The sequence below is a fragment of the Felis catus genome, chromosome D4, assembly GCF_018350175.1.
Source record: "Felis catus isolate Fca126 chromosome D4, F.catus_Fca126_mat1.0, whole genome shotgun sequence".
In the NCBI taxonomy this organism is placed as follows: domain Eukaryota; kingdom Metazoa; phylum Chordata; class Mammalia; order Carnivora; family Felidae; genus Felis; species Felis catus.
This window is the reverse complement of record NC_058380.1, coordinates 71,953,273-71,975,303: the sequence shown is the minus strand read 5'-3', so window position 1 is coordinate 71,975,303 and position 22,031 is coordinate 71,953,273. Positions and strand designations below refer to the sequence as shown.

At 36.4% G+C, this 22,031-nt stretch overlaps 1 protein-coding gene across 12 annotated transcripts in view; it reads left to right on the top strand.

Moving 5' to 3' along the window:
• The first annotated feature begins 628 nt into the window (after positions 1 to 628).
• Positions 629 to 22,031, top strand: part of SHOC1 (shortage in chiasmata 1) — an 85,566-nt gene continuing 64,163 nt past the window's right edge. For 7 of the 12 annotated variants that reach the window (XM_045042836.1, XM_045042835.1, XM_045042840.1 and 4 more), the window contains exons 1-5: positions 630 to 1,291; positions 4,187 to 4,267; positions 6,600 to 6,723; positions 11,083 to 11,170; positions 18,207 to 18,391. In XM_045042836.1, coding sequence (XP_044898771.1) covers positions 1,223 to 1,291; positions 4,187 to 4,267; positions 6,600 to 6,723; positions 11,083 to 11,170; positions 18,207 to 18,391 — 547 coding nt within the window. In that variant the 5' untranslated portion in view covers positions 630 to 1,222. Of the gene's footprint in view, positions 1,292 to 4,186; positions 4,268 to 6,599; positions 6,724 to 11,082; positions 11,171 to 18,206; positions 18,392 to 22,031 lie in introns of those variants that run through there. The other 5 variants (XM_045042838.1, XM_045042837.1, XM_045042834.1 and 2 more) reach the window with 4 other exon arrangements.

The following is a 22,031-nucleotide window of genomic DNA, read 5'->3' as shown; positions in this document are numbered from 1 at the left end:
TCAGGTGGGTCTAGTGATTCCTAAGTGAGCGTGCTTGTGAAGGGGCGGCTATCAATCAAAGTGTACAATCTGCGTGTCCCAATTCTAGCTATGCTCCTGCTCCTCCTCAAACGCTCTTCTGCCGTCAAGGCATGGCCAACACCTAGCCAGACACCGGAGTCACGTTTGCCCCCTCCCTTTTCCTTTCCTCTCTCCCTGATTCTGGTGGCTAAATCTTCTCTGTTTTACTTCTGCTATGCTTCTGCCCTTGCTCTTCTTCTGGCCCTGTCCTGTTTGTCCAGGATTAGCTAGTAACATTGGAGCTGCTACTACTAATGAAGTCCAGACTCCTTTGCCTGGTCTTCCCTACCTTTCATACCAGCTCCTTTTAGCTTCCCGCCCTTCTCCACGGCCACCCTCCGCTTGGTGCCGCAAAGGTTTCTCTCGCCGGGGCGCCCGGGGCGGAAGTGCCTGAAACCGGAGGGGCGGGGTGGGGGCGGGGGCGGATGCGGGGGGCGGGACCTGGCCTGGCTGGCCAATGCCAGTGCTGAGCCCAGGGCCAGAGGTCACATGTTCAGTAGGCCGGAATTTTCTCCGGCGAGGGCAGGTACGTGGCGATTTTAGCTGAGGTAGAATCCCTGAGAGGCTTAGGAGACAAGGGAGGGAAGGTGTTCTTGAGCTGAGGGGAAGAAAAGCGCAGGATGGGGCTAAAGTATGGCAGCTCCAAAATTTCTGGAGAACCTATTTTTGAGGTCCAGTTAATATGGCTCTGTGGAGACAAGACTCCAGAACCAGGGTCCCCGTAACCTAATTAGGCGGGAATAGAGTGTGCGAAGGGCACAGAAAGGCCAGTGGCATTTCAACCCACTAATGAGAAGTTGTATAGGTGATATAGTATGAGAAACTACGTGAACCTCGCCTGCTCTGGGATTTTACATGGTTAAAGTGTGGTTTTAGGCAATGGATTGAGGAAGGGGAGATGGTTTTAGGCAATGGATTGAGGAAGGGGAGAAATCTCCGTATGTCTTAGGCTGGTGGGAGGAGATGGGATGCCAGCCCTAAAATTCACATTCACTTGTCTGTGGTCTTAAATAATTTTGGGAATAATATTCTATTACACATATGTACACTTTAACTATATACAATTTTTATTTCTCAATTACACTTCAGTAAAGCTGGGTGGAAAAAAGTTTGTGCCTTACTTCTCTGGCCTTGTGCATAAAAGCCTGACGTAATTATTTATATGCATTTCTATTTTGGCCCAGATACCTGTCAGGAGGTAGCACAAGAGAAAGAAAATTTTCATAAACAGGTAAGGAAAAATATTTCAGGAATTGCTGCAATTCAAAAGTTGATTTTTTTAAATGTTTATTTATTTTTGAGATAGAGACAGAGCGTGAGCGGAGGAGGGTAGAAAGAGAGAGGGAGACACAGAATCTGAAGCAGGCTCCAGGCTCTGAGCTGTCAGCACAGAGCCTGATGCGGGGCTTGAACTCACCAACTGTGAGATCATGACCTGAGCTGAAGTCGGACACCCAACCGACTGAGCCACCCAGGTGCTCCACAAGTTGATTATTTTAAAAATACCTTCTCTTTAACCATGATTTTGCTTGTTTTCAGGCCAATTTATCTCTCTTCCTATTTTTCCACTATTGTAAGATGGGTTCAAATACCTGTAATGCAATGAAATAAAGTTGACAGGTGAAAGAAATTTTATGAATATATATGGTGTATAGTATCTTATTTAAGTTCTATATGTTCAGCATGAATTTAAACGATTAACTTCAATACAACAGTAATTATTATTTAAGGTAGCTGTTGAGAATGATGAATCTGAAGCTGATAGAGGTACTAGGCTTCACAAGAAAGGAAAATTTAAGATAAAAGCTGACAATAACTGAATGGATAAACTAAGTAGAGTTGGTTGTTTTACTTAAAAAAAATTTTTTTTTAATGTTTATTTATTTTTGAGACAGAGAGAGACAGAGCATGAACGGGGGAGGGCCGGAGAGAGGGAGACACAGAACCTGAAGCAGCTTCAGGCTCCGAGCTGTCAGCACAGAGCCTGATACGGGGCTCCAACTCACGGACTGTGAGATCATGACCTGAGCTGAAGTTGGATGCTTAACCAACTGAGCCACCCAGGCGCCCCTGTTTTAAACTTTTTGAAGTGACTTCTAGAATGAGGCACAGGGGTACCTGTGCCCCTCTCTCTGTCTCTCAAAAATAAATAAACATTTTAAAAAGTTTAGGATGAGGCACAATCAGATAATGTTTTATGAAAGCACAATATCAAGAAGCGGAAATTCTAAATTCATATTTGCCTCAAAGATCAAGGACAGACTGTGTGGGAAGGGTATGGAAGTACAGTGACTAGAAATATTTCCAGAGAAGTAATCACCAGTAAAAAAAAAAAAAAAATGCTATGTTGGCATTGTTTAATTAAGAGTGAAAGAGGACTCCAGCACTATTCCCTACATTTGTTGATACCACAGAATCAAACAATATTAGAAATAACCCAAATAACTTACTGGGTTGGTTTTCATTGGAAAGCTTACTGTAATATACAAAATGGCTTCTGATTCATTAATCAAATAAAGTAATTGTATTCACTAACAAGTTTGCTCTTAGTTTTTATAGTACAGTAGTTGAGTAGTTAAGAATGTTCACTTGATGATGATTGAAAATAATAGATTCATAGTCAATTAATGTAGATGTACTCTTAAGGTCTTCTGGTGCAGTACCTTCAGTATAGATAAGGAAACAGGTAAACCTTAAACAAATTTAAAATAATAATGAAACTAAGGCAAAACCATTTGGATGAAAATGTTTATTTTACTCACTAAAAACTTACAAACAACCATATGAAGACTTCCTAGCTTACACCTGAATTCCCCAAAACATTTTAAGTGACTAATTAAAAGGCTGAAAACTATCTGATAAACTAGACTCTGTCCTAGAGTGACCCTTCCAGCCTATAACTGCTGTAGTTCACACATAAATGAGAATCATCTTGGACTCTTTCAGCATTCCAAATTTTACTTACTGTTTCATTAGGTGAATTTGTTTATTTATCAATAATGACACATTGACCTAGGAATAATATGTCATAGTGGCTTTATTCCAAATGAGCTATTAGGAAATTCTAACTTCAGCCTTTTTTTTAAATTTTTTTTAAGTTTTTATTTTATTTTTTTAGTAATCTCTGTTTCCAGCATGGGGCTTAAACTCATGACCCCAAGATCAAGAGTTGAATACTCTTCTGACTGAGCCAGCCAGGTGCCCCTGGGCTTCTTATTTTTTACTTTTTTTTTTTTTAAGTTTATTTATTTTGAGACAGAGAGAGAGAGAGAGAGAGAGAGAGAGAGAGAGAAAACGCACATGTGAGCAGGGGAGGGGCAAAGAGAGAGAGAGGGAGAGAGAAAATCCCAAGCAGGCTCTGTGCTGTGAGCGCAGTTGTTGATCTCATGAACTGTGAGATCATGACCTGATCTGAAATCAATAGTTGGACACTTAAAGCCATCCAGGTGCCCCATGGGCTTTTTATTTTTTAAGTAAGAGCAGAATTTCCCAAATTCTATTCCTCCACTTCAGCAAAGTTTTGCCTGTGGTTATGCTATTTCAGCACCACTTAAGAAATATGATTCTCTTGAGAAAACAACTGTACCAGTCTTGCGAATTCCTGCCTCTTTTGCAACAAAATGATCACAGTATATATTTCAATCTACCAACCAGAAGTTGTGTGGATTGAACAATATATGAACATATATGAAAAATATATGAACAATTTTATATCAACATGTTATTTTCATATTAGATTTAGATCATAGTAATAAATGTTATTTTTAGAGTTAACTTTTTTTTTTAATATAATTCAGCATCTTTTTAAAAATGAATGAACCAGGGGCACCTGGGTGGTTCAGTAGTTAAGCATTCAACTTTGGCTGAGGTCATGATTTCACGGTTTATGGGTTTGAGCCCTGCATCAGGTTCTGTGCTGACAGCTCAGAGCCTGGAGCCTGCTTTGGATTCTGTGTCTCCCTCTCTCTCTCTGTCCCTCCCTTGCTTGTGCTCTCTCTCTCTCAAAAATAAATAAACATTAAAAATAAAATAAAATGAATGAACCACAGTTTTGTGATTAAGAATGGTTTTCTACTCCTTGCTTTGCTATTTTACCAACATTTAATATTAATTTTTTTATTTCCAGATACTGAAATTTGTACGACTTTCAGAGAAAGAAGATATGTTTTCAACATTCAAATATTGTGCAATAGACTATTTATATGAGGTAGAGTGTTATTGGATCACTGACTACTAAGAATTATGATATAAAAAGTGCATTTATTACATGATTATGATAATTTTATAGTAGTCCTTAGATTAATCCTTATTCTAATTACTTTGAGATTTAAAATTTCTTCCCACTTTAAAAAAAAATTTTTTTTTAATGTTTATTTATTTTTGAGAGAGACAGAGACAGAATGCGAGTGCGTTAGGGGCAAAGAGAGAGGGAGACACAGAATCCGAAGCAGGCTCCAGGCTCTGAGCTGTCAGCACAGAGCCTGATGCGGGGCTTGAACTCACAAACCGTGAGATCATGACCTGAGCCGAAGTTGGACGCTCAACCAACTGAGCCACCCAGGTGCCCCGCTTCCCACTTTTAATATACCTTTAAAATACCACTTTTGGAAAGAAATTATTGACAATGTAACTGAATTTGAAGCTGTCAGCAGAAGAAAATAGAAACTCTTGGCAAATTTGGGCTCCTTTTATGAATGTTCTTGAGTGATCTTTCTTGAAAAGAATGGAGGGAAAGCAGCCCTAGTTATCTTTATGAGAAAATAACAGTAACAGCGTGTATTGACCACTTAACTGTGGGACAGATACTTTGCTCTTTTCTTGGATTATGTCATTTGACCATCATAACTAGTCAAAGAGCTAGATGCCAGGATTACATAGGTTTTAGAATTTTATAGGTTAAGAAATTGATGTCTAGAGAACTTAAATAGCTTATACAAAGCTGAGATTTAAGTCCAGCACATTGTTAAGAAACTAAATGGAATAGTCATCATACAACAATTCATTGTTCTTATGATCTTAATTGACTAGCGATATTTTGATTTTCTTTATAATCTTGACCTCATTACCAGGAAAAGAAATTACTCCAATGTAATTAAAACTGTTAACGTTTTATAGGAAAAAAGAGATATTTGGACATTTTCAAGTTTTATTTTTTTGATAACTGAGGGAGGTAAATGTGTTGTTATAACATATACATGTTAGGGAATCAGAAGTCATTGTTAAACAAATATATTTATAAATATATTGGCCACTTCAAAATTAGTCTGTATTCAAACATCCTCAGAATTTATCCTTGTTTATGGTATCTTAGTTTCTTCCTGGTGGATCGCCCTCCATGGTATAGTACAAATATGATACTAATCAATGGCAAATCTTGAAAAAGTTGTAGGATTTTGTAAAGTTCATGAAAACAGTGTTGAGGCACCACTTAAATAACAGGTAAAGCTATTGTCAAATGAAGATCTTGCAATATTAGATTAGTTACAGATAAGAGGAAGACAATGGTTTGAATATTAAAGGAGTCAGAGATGCCTTGGGAATATTTTGCTTAAATATTTTAAAAAAATATCTTCTTTATGATCAAAGGTAAAGTAATGACTAATATCATGCATGTCATATAATATAGCTTATGGGAAAATTCTGACAAAAGCAATTATGATTATAAGCTAATTATAAACAACATTTTGTTTAGATATAAAATTTAATTTTTATAACTTGATTTCATTTTTTTTGGACAAAGTATAAATCAAGCTTTTTGGTTTTTTTACAATGCATCTTTGGTCTGCATTTTATTTAAATTACTTTAACTCATCTTTCCATTTAGTTTTGGGTGATCAAGGCCTCTTATTTAATATGTATAACACCTTCAGCAAACTCTTGGGAAGTGATGCAAGAAACTATCATTTGTCCTAATTAAAAGAATAATGAATTCTGTGGGAGGTTGAGAGTCACTGAGGAAAAGCTTCATAGAGGAGATATTGCTTTAGATGGGCCTTGAAAGATAAATAGAATTTTGATAACCTGAGAATAGCAGGGCATTTTTCCAAGGCACACTGTAGACCACAGGGTTGAAGAAATACTTTTTGTTTATTGATATTTTTTTAAAGATAGAGACATATTTGCTGGTTGTTACAAGTTTAATAATTTGTAGACATAGAAAATCAAATTAAGACAGCTATATTGTACTAAGTGAGAAAAAAGCACATTGCTAAGTGGCATACTGTATAAATGATGTGGTCTCATTTTTGTCCAACATACACACACACACACACACACACACACACTCACTCACACACAAATTTTAGCCTAACCTACTAAGAGAATTTTGTGGAAAATATGCCAAAGTATAACTGATATTGCTAGGGACCTTGACTGTCTCAGTTATGTGTTTCTGTGTTATTTGATATTTTATAATGAGCAGGTATTGCTTTTAAATAAAAATAATATAAATTGAAAAAAATAGAGAATTTTAATATTCTGAACACTGATAGTTAAATCTGATAAACATATTAAAAGATTTTATAATCTTTCTTACATAGAATATAGTTAGAAAGAAGTTTTGCAGAGATGCTTTGTTGCTTCGAATCCCTTCATGTTTATATCAAGATGGAAATTATTATTCAGGAGTTATTGATAATAAGTATAGGAGGCCATGGATGAGAGGTATGTTTTATTTTTATTTCTCAAAAATCTATTTTAAAAATGATTTTAGAGTTTAGCACAGTAAATTATTAAGAAAATACAGTGCTTTCCTTATAAAATAAAAATGCATTGCATTTATTCATATCAGAATTCCAAGAAGGTTACAAATTAACATTTTTATGACAATTTAGGTGACAAAGTAGGGAATTGGGAAGCTTATACTAGATATGAATAGAACAAATAAAAAATACGTAGGTGATGAAATCTTAAAATATTCTAGCCTTATAAACACTTATTGTATTATATAATAAGGTCTTGCTTAACTGTAGGAGGGCTACTTTAAAATGTAATGGTACATTGAATATAAAACTATTTTTTTCTATTTTTTTAAATTTAATTTACATTCAAGTTAGTTAGCTTATAGTGCAACAGTGATTTCAGGGATAGATTCCTTAATGCCCCTTACCCATTTAGCCCATCCCCCCTCCCAGAACCCCTCCAGTAACCCTCTGTTTGTTCTCCATATATAAGAGTCTCTTATGTATAAAACTACTTTTAAATGTTTGTGTACAAAATGTTATTTTTTGCTCTTATCATGTCATGGATTTAAGAAAGAGGAAGCCTTCCATAGAGGAGTCAAGTCAGTTAACAACATTTATTCAGCATGTATTATGGACCAGGCACTTTTTTTGGGGTGCTAAGGACAGTGGCTAATAAGACAAAAATAGTTCCTTCCCTTAGTGGGTTTTCAGACTGGTAAGAAGGATGCAGCAATAAAACAATTAAATATATACACTAATATCTGGTATTAATAAATGTGTAGAGAAGACACAATAGTGTAATGTGATATGAAATTTGGTAGGGAGCACTATTTCCTAGGATAGTTAGGGAAGGGGGCAAACAGTTGAGTGGAGTTCTGAATGATGAGAGGGCAACAACCATAAAAAGATATGGGAGAGAAGGCTTTCAAGCAAATGCAAAGTTCCTGACTCAGGAGTAAACTTGATGTGTGTAATAACCAGAAAATTAGGCCATTGTGACAAGTTAATGAAAAGGGATATCTGAGAAGTAGGCAGCTTTTGAAAGATGTAAGATGTTGTAGGCTATAATATGGAGTTTATTTGTTTATATTATGGCTAATGTGGTAAATCATTTCCAGTTTTTAAAAAGGGAGTGGCATAACCTGATTTATGCTTTAGAAAGATCATTCTGGTTGTTTGGAGTATGGAAAGGCAAGAATAGGGATGGTAGAATCAATCAGAAAGCTGTCATATTGGTTCAGAATCTAGACTGCTTAGTAAATCTACCCTCTATATAAAAGATGATAGTGTCTTGAACTAGGCTTATAGTAATGGAGGTGTGAGAAGTGTTTGAATTGAGACTATTTTAGAGGTCTAACCAACAGTGAGAGGATTAAAGAAAAAATAGAACAATAAAGAGTTTCCTCTAGGTTTTTGACCTGAGCAAGTGGATGGATGGTAGTACTGTTTCCTAAGATAAGGAAAGGCTCGTGGGGAAGCCAAAATGTGGCTGGAGTTAATAGCTCTGCTTTGGCTGGGTCAAAATGCCTATTTAGGCATCTCAATGAAGGCATCAAGAAGGCAATTGGTTATATTAATCTTGAGCACAGCTAGAGTTTCAGGTTGGAGTAATCATAAATCATATATAGATTATACATAAATTTATGGAACTGGATGAAGTCACTGAAAGCATGAGTATATATAGAGCAGAGAGCCTAGGACAGAGCCTCAGAACATTCCAACAGTTAAAAGGCAAAACTAGATTAGATGACAAGTGAGATAGAAAAACCAGATATTGTGGAATTCTAAAAAAAAAAAAAAAAAAAAAATGTTTCAAGCAAGATTAAGTGGTCAAAAGTACTGGTTCCTGTTAAAGTATCAAGTAAGATGAAGATAGTGACCATTAGTTTGACTAAATGTAGGTCATCAATGACCTTGGTAAGAGTAGTTTAACTGGAATATTGGTATGGAGGCCTGATTGGAATATGCTGAGCAAGAATGAGAAGTGGGATGTGAGGTGGTAAATATAGGCAAATCTTTTGAAGAATTTTGCTATGAAGTAAAATAGAAAACTGAGGCACCAGCTGAAGGAGAAGTGCAATAAAAAGAGGGTTTTTTCTTCTCTTTTTTTTTTTTAGATGTGTGATTAAAAAAAATATGTGTCATAAGGAAAGAGACTATAAAATGTTTGTTTGCCAGTGGAAATGATCTTGGTAAAAAGAGAGAAACTAATGATATAGGAAAGAAAAAGGGTAGCTTAGTAAAGGGGGATAGTATCAAGAGCACAGTTGGAGGAGTTGGTATTATATAGAAGCCAGAATATTTCTTCCATTATGATAGATAGGAAGGCAGGGTTTGTAGGTACTTAGTCCAATGAGATGGTAGAATTGGTGGTAGAAGATGAGGTAGTTCTTCTCTGTATCAGTTTTCTATGTGAAGTCATGGCCATAGACTGAGACTAGGTAGGGGATGAGTATCAAAATTTTGAGAAATGAAAGTGTTACATAATTGTCTTAAAGAATGAGAAAGCCAGTTTGATTAGGAAGGCATACTTTTATCATCTGTTAATGATGGATGCCTATTTGAAATTTATGGTCATGGGTGGCACAGTCAGTTAAGCCTCTGACTCTTGATCTCGGCTCAGGTCATGATCTCACATTTTGTGGGTTTGAGCCCCACATCAGGCTCTGTGCTGATGGCTGGGAGCCTGCTTGGGATTTTGTCTGTCCTTCTCTCTGCCCCTCCCTTGCTTGTGCGTGCTCTCAATCTCTCTCTCCCTCAAAATAAATAAATGAAAACTTTAAAAACTTAAAAAAAAAGAAATTTTGGTCATAATCTGAAATGAGTTCATTCAGCATGACTGGATGACTTTTTTTCCAATAATTTTTAGCTGTCCTAGTGTGTGTACACAAGGTGGAGAGTGGGGGTTTTCCCGAGTGAATACAAGGGAAAAAGAGGCAAGGGAATCAAGAGTCTTTTAAAGGGAGTAGTTATGGGACTGGCTATGGAGACTAAAGTGTGTAAGAAAGGAAGTGAGGACATGAGGGAGGATGAATATTGTAAAAATGGAATGAATCTCAATCAGACTGGAAATAAGAAGAAAAACAGTTTTCATGAAACTGCTTCTCTAAAAGTACAAAAGGAAAAAATTAGTTTATCATTTATTCCTATTTCTTTTCCTCTTTTTAAAAATATCAATAACATTAACAGCCAAAATTTAATGGATATTATTTATTGGATATTATTATTTATTTATTCGATATTATTGGTATGTCAGGAATTGTTCTGATACATTTATATGTTTCATCCCATTTAATCTTCACAACAACACAATGAAAAGGCAATTATTATTATTATTTCTAATTTGTAGATAAGGACACTAAGATACAAAGCAGTTAAGAGATTTACCCAAGATTATACAGTTAATAAGGAGCAGTACATGTATTAAAATCTAGGCAGGATAATTCCAGAATCTGTACTCTATTTTTTTTCTTTTTAAGTTTATTTTTATTTATTTTGAGAGAGAGAGAGCTGGGCAGAGGCAGAGAGAGAGAGGGAGAGAGAGAATCCCAAGCAGGCTGTGCACTGTCAGCACAGAGCCCAGTGGCGGGGCTTGATCCCACAAACTTTGAGATCATGACCTGAACTGAAATCAAGAGTCAGATGCTTAACCAACTGAGCCACCCAGGTGCCTCCAGAACCTGTACTCTTGACCACTACACTTTCATATATTTTTTTTAATGACATGCAAACTCAGACATTAAGTAATTTGTCTAAAATAATAACTAGTAAGAAGTAACATTGGTGGTAGAATGCAGCTCCTTTGACTCTTAACTTCACTCAGTCACTTCCTCTGACATTAGTATATGACATGATCCTTCTTTTAGGAAACCAAGGGTCGAATTTGAGAGACAAGCTATAGACACCTACAATTTTAAAATATGTCTGTTGTGATTATGTACCAGAGTGAATGCTACTGACAATATTATGGCCCTTCGAGGGGAATATATCAGAGTGAGCTGAAATGGTTAATAATAAAAGCTTTATGAGGAATAATACAAGTTGTTGAACAGGAATATCTAGGATGGTAAGGCTGTATGAGCAAAAGAGAGATTGTAAAGATGAGGATGGTATGTGCAGGTGGTATTGTTCTGACTATAGTTGAGGGGTTTTTTTGGGGGGTGAGTTGTAATAATGAGAATGATTATTTAAATATCTGGAATCTGGTATAATTTTGGGAAAAATTACATTTGTGAACAAAGAAAGATAACACCATGATATAAAAGATTCATATTTAGCTTCCTTGTATTAAGTGTAAAAGAAAATTCTAGAAGCTAATATTTACCATTCTGCTTTCTAGCTTCAGCTGTTTCAGTGCCGGGAGTGACAGATCTCTCAGTCTTGGATCAATGGAAAGCAAGTCTCTCTGTGGAGGATTTTCTTGAGAAGTATGTGTCCTTAACCTCAATCTCCCTTTACATCTAGGAGATAAACATTAAGTTCTCCAGACACCTGAAGAGAGAAGATCCTTTCCTTTATACCCTAACAGATTTTATTCTTTTATCTGAAGAAAAAGCCCTAACCTGAACCACAAAGGGGGATTTATACCCTCTTTGAAAAATTTTTTTTTGTTTATTTATTTTGAGAGGGAGAGAGAGAGAGAAAGGGATCCCAAGCAGGCTCCTCACTGTGACAGCACAGAGCCCAATATGGGGCTTGAACTCACGAACCATGAGATCATGACTTGAGCCAAAATCAAGAGTCAGTTTCTTAACTGACTGAGCCACCCCTCCACCCTGACTTATACCTTCTTTTTATCTTCTCATTTATTACATATTAACTGTTCTCTATGCATTTGTGTTGCAAAAGACACATGAAAATAAAGCAAATATGTTATTATGCTTTTAATTAGTAAGGAAACTTCTTATAGAAAATGTCTATAGAACACCTTATATTAAAACCAGTTTTTTGGGGGCACCTGGGTGGCTTAGTTGGTTAAGTGACTGACTCTTGATTTTGGCTCAGGTCATGATCTCACAGTTCATGAGATTGAGCCCTGTGTTGGGCTCTGTGCTGACAGCATGGAGCCTGCTTGGGATTCTCTCTCTCCCTTTCTCTCTGCCCCAACCCTACTCATCCTCTCTCTCTCTCTCTCTCTCTCTCTCTCTCTCTCTCTCTCTCTCTCTCTCTCTCTCAAAATAAATAAATAAACTTTAAAAAATAATAAAATAAAGTAAGTCTTTTATCCTATAATATAAATGCAGATTTAAGGCTATTTTCTAACATACTTTGTCAAAACATTACTTATTATTAGTTCAGTCATTCGTCAAATATTTATTATATATCATCCTATGTGATGCAAGTCTCTGCTCTCAAAGAACACAAGAAACTAGGGAGTAGAGATTTATAAACTAATTATAATACAATATGGGAAGTATAATGACAGAGGTAGGAACACAGAACATAATATACGGAAGAACATCTAACCCAGTCTACATTATTAATATAGACATAAATTAGAGATTCCAGTGCAAAGGTAAAGAGTTTGTTGCTTTACTTTGTACAAAGAGTGCTGATCAGGGGCACCTGGGTGGCTCAGTTGGTTAAACATTTTTGTTGTTGTTAAGTTAGCAAATATACAGTGTAGTCTTAGCTTCAGGAGCAGATTCCTGTGATTCATCACTTACGTACAACACCCAGTGCTCATCCCAGCATCTGACTCTTGACTTTGGCTCAGGTCACGATCTAATGATTCATGAAATGGAACTCCACATCAGGCTCATTGCTGACAGCGCAAAGCCTGCCTGGGATTCTCTTCCTCTGTCTCTGTCCCTCCCCTGCTCATGTACATGCATGCATGTGTTTTCTCTCTCTCTCTTTCTCAAAATAAACAAACTTTAAAAAAAAGAGTGCTGACCTAGGAAGGATATAGTTATTATTCATGTTTTCAGGTTTTTAATAATTTAAGTTGTCCTTAGTTGTGCTGGAAAGAAACAAATTACCTATTTAAATGTGTCCAGACTCAAAATCCTGAGAAGCCCATTTTTTTTTTTGAGAGAGAGAGAGAGTGTGTGAGCTGGGGAAAGGGGCAGAGAGAGAGACAGAGAGAATCCCAAGCAAGCTCCATGCCTAGCATAGAGCCAGACACGGGGTTTGATCCCACAACTCTGGAATCATGACCTAAGCTGAAATCAAGAGTTGGATGTTCAACTGACAGAGCCACCAGGTGCCCCCCAAATACCATTTCTATCATCTAGGAATTTAAAAGTCAGATTAGGAAGATAATATATAAACATTATTTATAATTAAAAATTATAAATTAATTATAACAAAAATTAACCTTGTAAGGATTAAATGATAATATGACTATCATGAAGTCTATCACAAGGCCTAAGGCCAACACAAGGTATGTATTGCATGACTAAACTGAGCTGTGAGGAGGCAGGAAGATGTAGTTAAAAGAGCTCTGCTCCATGAAATCCAAAAGATGTGGATTTCAAGTCTTGATATGAAACGTCAAAGTCAAGTACTACTTACTTTGACAAGTTCTTGTCTCTCTGTGACCCTCATTCTCTTTGTCATAATGATGCTGGAGCAGTGCTTCTCAAACTTTAATGTGCATATGAATCACCTGAGGATCTTATTAAAAATGGAGATCCTGGGGCGCCTGGGTGGCGCAGTCGGTTAAGCGTCCGACTTCAGCCAGGTCACGATCTCACGGTCCGTGAGTTCGAGCCCCGCGTCGGGCTCTGGGCTGATGGCTCAGAGCCTGGAGCCTGTTTCCGATTCTGTGTCTCCCTCTCTCTCTGCCCCTCCCCTGTTCATGCTCTGTCTCTCTCTGTCCCAAAAATAAATAAAAAACGTTGAAAAAAAAATTAAAAAAAAAAATGGAGATCCTGATTCAATTGGTCTGTGTTGGGGCCTGAGATTCTGCACTTCTAATGTGCTCCTAGGTGTGCTAATGCTGCTGGCCCAAGAACCTACTTTAAGTAACAAGAAACAAGATGATCTCTAAGATCTCTTCACCCTATGAGTTAGATTGGTAGGGCTGTGCATTTATAAGCAGGAGAGATCAGCTTCACAAAGAAGTAGGAACTTCTTTGAGCTTGAGCTGGACATTGAAGGAGAAAATAACTAGAGAGAAAGTATTTCAGCCAAAGGAAACAGCATATTTGAAAGCATATCAAGAATATACAGTAAGTTCCAATAAAGGCAGTGATCTGGCTACTTTGATTCAAACAAGATTCATGTATGAGAGAAATGGGAGGCCCTGAAAGAATGGACACCTCACCATATCTGACCTTACATTCATTTTGCAGCACCAAGGTAGAGTCCATGACAAAGAAGGTGGACCTGTGGCACCACCTAGAATCACATTTACATTTCTTGGCTTCTCTGTAGCTAAACATAGCCATGTGACTAAGTTCTTCCCAATGGAATATTAAGCAAAAGAGGCTTATTCAAGCTCTGGGGAATGTCCTTGAAAGGAAGCAGCCATGTTTTTCTCCTTCACTTTTCTCCTTCCCAATGCTGGAATAGAGATGTAATGACTGCCTACAGCAACCAGCTTGGATTATACTGACAAGAACTAAACGTAGGAGTCAATGAGTGGAACAAAAGGATACTGCATCCCCTCTACCACCACACCACTCTCCCAGCATTTCCATGTGGTTGCTAATCCAGAAGCTCTTTGAACCCCATCTTTTTGGTTTCCTATGAAGGCTTCATTACACACACATGTTTGATTAAATCGTAGATCATTGGCAATTCATTCAACCTCCAACCCTTGTCTCCTCCCTGGAGAGCGGAGGGATGGGTCTGAAATTCTAGCCCTCTGATCACATGATTGGTTCTCTGGGCAACAGGCAGTTTTCCAAAAGTCACCTCATTAACATAACCAAATATACCTTTATCACTTACAATACTTAGGAAGTTCCAAAGGCCTTAGGAGTTCCTTGCCATAAATAGAGATGAAGACAAAATATACATTTCTTATAAAACACAATATGGGGCACCTGGATGGCTCAGTCGGTTAGGCATCTGACTTCGGCTCAGGTCATGATCTCATGGCTTGTGGGTTCGAACCCCACATCAGGCTCTGTGCTGACAGCTCAGAGCCTGGAGCCTGCTTTGGATTCTGTGTCTCCCTCTCTCTCTGCCCCTCCTCCACTTGTGCTCTGTCTCTCTCTGTCTCTCAAAAATGAATAAATGTAAAAAAAATTTTTTTTAAATAAAACACAATATGACACATACAATATGGGATCTTTTTTCACATAGCAAAATGTTTTCAAGGTTCATCTGTGTTGTAGCATGTATTGACACTTCGTTTTTTGGGGGGCCAAATAATATTCCATTGTGTGGACATAGCACATTTTATTTATCCATTTTTAGTTGATAGACATTTAGGTTGTTTTCAGTTTTGGGCAAGTATGAGTAATGCTGCTATCAAGATCTGTGGATGAGTTTTTGTGCATACATATCATTTAATTTCTCTAATAGTAGAATTGCTAGATCACATGGTAACTCAGTGTTTAACTGTTTGAAGAATTGCCAAATTTTTCAAGCAACTGTACCATTTTGCATGTCTACCCACAGTGTATGAAGGTCACAATTTGTTTACATCCTTGCCAACACTTATTGTTTGCTGTCTTTCTGATTATAGCCATCCTAATGGGTGGCTCATTGTATGTCATTGTACTTTGATTTGCATTTCCCTCATGGCTAATGATGTTTAGCATCTTTTTATGTAATTATTGGCCTTTATCTTCTTTGAGAAAATGTTTATTCAAGTTCTTTGCACATTTTTTAGTCGGTTTATATGTCTTTTTATAATTGAATTTTAAGCGTTTGTTATATATTCTAGATACAAGTCTCTTATCAGATACATGATTTATAAATATTTTCTTCTGTGGATTGTCTTTTTGCTTTCTTGATGGTATCCTTTGGAGCGCATTTTTTTTTTATTTTGATGAAGTCCAATTTATCCATTTTTTCTTTTGTCACTGGGCTTTTGGCATCATATCTGAGAAGGCTTTGCTTAATCCAAATCATGAGGATTTACTCCTCTTTTCTTCTAGGACTTTGCCTGGAATTTTTTTTTTAAGACACAAATCAGATGTTATAACTTACTGACCATATGCCATTGCATGTAGAGTAAAATCCAAAGTTCTTGCAGATGTTATAATGTCCAACATGATCTTGTCCCTGCCTATGTATCTAACCTTATTCTGTTCCAGTCACCCTGTTCTTTCTGCTTTTCTTAGAATATGCCAACCTTGTTCCCCAGAGTACCCTACGATTATTCAGGTAGCTGTGGAATTATCAGCTCCTCAGCTGGACGTTCACTAACTACCCTCTCTAAAATATACCTTTTACCAACCCTCTGGCTGTTACTTGAAGTCCTAATATTTTATTCATAACAGTTTTCCCCCACCTGACATTATGTTATTTGTTTGTTTGTTTGTTTGTTTGTTTATCATCCTACTAATAGGTAAACTTCATGAGGGTAAGAACACTGTTTTGTTTTACCACTCCATTCTCAGTGCCTAAAATGGTGTTAGCACATTATAGACGCTCAGTAAATATTTCTTTTAGATTAAGGAATTAGTGAATTGGAGTGGATGAACTTACCCAAGTACCATGATATGGAAAGACAGCAAACACCATCTAGACTGGAAGCCTGGGAAATACCAGTATCTACAGGTTAGGCAGAGGAGGAGACACCAGTGAGCAAAGAATAGATAATATTGGACAAGGAGGTAGGAGGAGATCCAGGAAATACTTTTCTTCATAGAACCTTTATATCTAGGGAAAGAGATTTCTCTGGGTTTTCTCAAAACGGTACTACCAAGGATTATTACAAAGTGCTCACCCTATCAGTAATATTTAAAACCAAAAGGATAACTGTGATATAAGTGCTAAACTTAAGTGTATAAAGATTCACATAGGAATCAATGGTCTTATGAGTAATATGGACCTGGGTGAGTTGAAAATTTTTTTCTTGTACCTTGCATTATCTTAAAGAGTAAAGGAGAAACTTTAGAGAATTTTCTATATGTGATTTGAAGATATGGCATATTCATTTTTCTCCAGTTACATTGGGGAGTTATATTGATTTTGGTTCTCTCAGTCTGTGTAGGGAATCAGTGAGGCTAAAATAGTTTAGGATATCAGGGAGAAAAAGGTATATTAGAATATATAGCTAAAAGGCATATTAGACTGTGTAGCCAATAATATAATTATTTGTTAGAAAATTCATTAAAAAGATCTCTTATAAGGGGGCACCTGGGTGGCTCAGTTGGTTAAGTGTCCAGCTTCAGCTCAGGTCATGATCTCACAGCTTGTGAGTTCAAGCCCTGCATCAGGCTTGCTGCTGTCAGCGCAGATCCTGCTTTGGATCCTCTGTCTGCCCCCCCTCCTTCCTCCCCCAATCATGCTTTCTCACTCTCTCTCTCTCTTTCTCTCTCTCTCAAAACTAAATAAACATTATTTTAAAAATCTCTCATAAGTCCAAATATCCCAATGTTACAGACAGTGACAGATATACCTGGATGAATCAGCAAACAGGCAAAGTATGGGCAAAGTCAAGGGAGACAAAAAATGTGCCCAGATTAAGCAACTGCAGGAAGTTGTTAACACTCTAAGCTTGAAGCAGCAAAAGGACTGAGCAGTAATCAACCCAGTAAGAACTGCAGCTAGTTATAGGAGAGGGGCTGTCTGACAAGAGATGTAACCATTGGTAGAAGAATGCAGCCACTTTGAAACTGGCCCAGAAGAGAAGGATTTGGGAAGAATAATATCCAGACCTCTCTTCCCACCTTTGATCTGCCAATGCTTCCTATTGGCTTCCTATTGGCTGAACCCAACCAGAAGCCAGAGGGCAAGAGAGTTTAGTTTGGTCATGGAGATCAGCTTCCTAGTTTGAAGAACAGAATATAAAATGTTGGATAGTGATATGGAAAAGCAGACATTGAATACCCAACACTATGGCAATTTGGCAATGCATGGCAAATCTGCATACCTTTAACCTCATCATTTCCGTTTTTAGGAAACATTTTGAGAAAACAATTAGGCAAGTGCATAAAGATATTCCTTGCATTATAATAGCAAATGATTATAACAAATTTAAATTGCCAATAATAGGGAACTGTTTGAGTCAATTATGGTTTACCAATACAATAGGATCCTGTTCATGTGTTCAAAAATAAAGTGAGTGTACATTGATTGATATGTAAATGTACTCATATTTTATTGTTTACCAGAAAAGGCAGGTTTCATATGTGCATGAATCCACTTTTGTGTAAAAATATTCAAAAGTAATTTAAAAAGTACACAATTTTTTAAATCTCTTGAGTATTGGGGCTATGGGTAATTTTTCTCTGTGTCTGTTGGAATTTTGTAATTTTACAATGAACATATACTATTTGTTAAATAAAGATGCTTTAAAATGACATACATAAAATCAGTAATTTTATACTGTCATAGAAGAACAATCACAGGAATGGTGACCCAGATTAACTGTGAATTTGAGGAAGTTGTTCCAAGTTCAAACCCAAACTCCCAAAGTGAAGTAGAGGAAACCAGTTTATACACCCATGAGGACTACACTGAAGTCTTTACACTTGTCAGCGGTTTAGAAAAATATCCAGCAATTCAAGCAGAGAATGAAGGTAAAACATTTGTTATTTCTATCATTATAAAACATATCTTAGTAACATACAGTTCATTTTGGTGAATTTTTTACATTGGATTTTTAATTTTTCTATTTTATTAAAGGTATCCACCTGCAAAATTATAATTCCAAGCTTTGCCACATTATGGAAATACTTCTCTTTCATCTTCATCCCCTTTTTGTGAATTTGGTTGTTTTTGGAGTTTATGTGTGCTGGGCCTCAAAATAGCATCAGGGACTTGATCATAGTGTGTTCACATCATATTACTACAATGATATTAGCATCTGTGCAAGGATCTGATGACACAGCAACCTGGTATAACTTTAAAGTAGTAGATTATTAAATGATGGCTGTATTTTATTTTCCAAAATATACTAAAGATTTTCTGTCTCATCTAATTTATGTGAAACTATAATTCAAAGTAGAGATGGAATAGTTGCAGTATTAGATCAGGAAATTCACCTAGTTTTTACAAACTTACCATAAATAATAATTAAAGTACATTTTATCCAAATTATATTCCAAATTTTCATCTTCCTAAAGGGTGTTGAATTCTTCCAACTTGCTGAGAACTACTTTTCTTGTATGTGGAACAGCCTATTCCCTTTTAAAATAAAAAGACTTAAAGTTTAAGGTATGCTATAGCTTGAGCTACAATAACCTAACAAATAATATATAATAATTTGGTCCTTTTACTACTGTTTTTATGCAAATACATAAATTGTGTATAAGATTTTTAATGTTGGCAAACAGGTGTGTGAGGATATAGAGTTAAATCCCTCTTATAGTTTGAGATGAAAGAGAGTAAGAAATTTCATTAAAGACTAAACTTGAGAGAATGATGTATTAGGAATAATCTGAATTTGGAGTCAGAGGATTTGATCATAGTCTGAATCTACTCTTAAAAAGTGGTGCAATTTGGGGACGGTTATTAAAAATTATGGTTTTCAATTTTCTTCTATAATTTCTTTTAATTCTTCTAATTTTCTTATAAAAATGTGGGGATTCAGGGGTACCTGGGTGGCTCAGTCGACTGAACACCTTACTCTTGATTTCAGCTCAGGTCATGATTTCAGGGTTGTGAGATAGAGCTGTGTATTTGGCTTCTCACTGAGTGTGGATCCTGCGTAAGATTCTCTCTCTCCCTCTGTCCCTCCTTACTGCTTGTGCACTCTCTTTCTCTAAAAATAAAAAAATAAAATTAAAAAAAATAATAGAAATATAGGGATCAACTAATATATATGTACATGTAAAGAGATGGTGTATAAAAATAACAGATACACAAACATAGCTATTATTATTAATGTGGAAAACCAGAAGCTGTTATTGGCAAACTTCATAATATCTACCATCAACTAGAGTCAGAAGCTTCTTTAACTACTATTCACTGAATGAAAATATGCTTGGGTCGGGTGCCTGAGTGCCTCGGTTAAGTGTCCGACTTTGGCTCAGGTCATGATCTCATGGTTCATGGGTTTGAGCCCAGTGTTGGGCTCTATGCCAGCTCAGAGTCTGGAGCTGGCTTCAGATTCTGTATCTCCCTCTCTCTCTCTGCCCCTCCCCTGTTTGGGCTGTCTCTCTCTCTCTCTCAAAAATAAGTAAACATTAAAAAAATTTTAAGAAATATGCTTGGGTTTCCTAAATATATATCCTATATTGCCTTTGGGGTCTTATGTTATTAGACATCATTTTATAAATTTACATTTGCAATTTGATTTATTTTCTTTGCAGCTATATTGATTGCTGCCAGATTTATAGATACTTTGGTCTCAATGTTTAAATCAAAAGGAATGCATTATGCTTTGAAATTCAGTTGATACTGTAAATTCTCTGTCTTAAAAGAATGTCATTAATTACTAAATTATAAGTTGATTTCAAAACATATATTTCTTTAAGACAAAAACAGTGGGTAATTTTCTTTTATTGTTTGTTGGTTTGTTGATATGTAGCAATTTTGCTACAACATTCACATGTTATTTGTCAGTAAATGTAATAATTTTATGCATATCCTTTTAGACATCCCAGTAATATATAATCAAATGTAAATGTAGCTTTATTTTTAATTTAATGTAATATAATTTAATTTAAAAATTTCTACATTTTTATTTAAATTCTAGTTTAATATTGGTTTCAGGAGTAGAATTTGGTGATTCATCATAACAAGTGTCCTCTTTAATACCCATCACCCATTTATCTCATCCCCCATCCACCTCCCTCCATCAACCCTCAGTTTGTTCTCTATTGTTAAGAGTCTCTTATGGTTTGCTTCCCTCTCTCTCTCTTTTGTTTTTCCCTACCCATATGTTCAGCAATTTTGTTTCCTAAATTCCACATGTGAGTGAAATCATATGGTAGCTGTCTCTCTCTGATTTATTTTGCTTAACATAATATCCTCTAGCACCATCCACATCATTGCAAATGGTGAAATTTCATTCTTTTTGATGGCTGAATGATATTCCACTGTATATATAAACCACATCTTCTTTGTCTATTCATCAGTTGATGGACATTTGGGCTCTTTTCATAATTTGTTTTTGATAATGCTGCTATAAACATCAGGGTGTGTGTACCCCTTTCAATCTGTATTTTTGTATCCTTTAGGTAAATACCTAGTACTGCAATTGCTGAATTATAAGGTAGTTCTATTTTTAACTTTTTGAGGAACCTCCATACTGTTCTCCAGAGTGGCTGCACCCGTTTGCATTCCCACCACCAGTGTAAAAGGGTTCTCCTTTCTCTGCATCCTTGCCAGTATCTGTTGTTTTCTGTATTGTTAATTTTAACCATTTTGATAGGGTGTAAGGTGATATCTCATCGTGGTTTTGACTTGTATTTCCCTGATGATAAGTGATATTGAGCATCTTTTCATGTGTCTGTTAGCCATCTGGATGTCTTCTTTGGAAAAATGTCTATTCATGTCTTCTGCCCATTTCTTAATTGGATTATTTGTTTTTCAGGTGTTGAGTTTGATAAGTTCTCTATAGATTTTGGAGACTCATCCTTTATCAGATATGTCATTTGAAAATATGTTCTCCCATTCTGTAGGCTAGCTTTTAGTTTTGTTGTTTCCTTTGCTGTGCAGAAGATTTTTATCTTGATGAAGTTCCAATAGTTCATTCTTGCTTTTGTTTCCTTTGCCTCTGGTGGCATGTCTAAGAAGAAGTTGCTCCAACCAAGGTCAAAGAGGTTGTTGCCTGTGTTCTCCTCTAGGATTTTGATGATTTCCTGTCTCACATTTAGGTCTTTCATCCATTTGAATTTATTTTTGTGTGTAGTGTAAGAAAGTGGCCCAGTTTCATTCTTCTGCATGTTGCTATCCAGTTTTCCCAACACCATTTTGAAGAGACTGTCTTTTTTCCATTGGATATTCTTTCCTGCTTTGTCAAAGATGAGTTGACCGTATAGTTGTGGGTCTATTTCTGAGTTTTCTATTTTGTTCCATTGATCTATGTGTCTGTTTTTGTGCTGATACCCTACTGTCTTGATTACTGCAGCGTTGTAATATAGCTTGAAGTCTGGAACTGCGATGCCTCCAGGTTTGCTTTTCTTTTTCAGAATTGCTTTGGCATTTGGGGTCTTTGATGGTTCCATACAAATTTTAGGATTGTTTGTTCTAGCACTGTGAAAAATGCTGGTG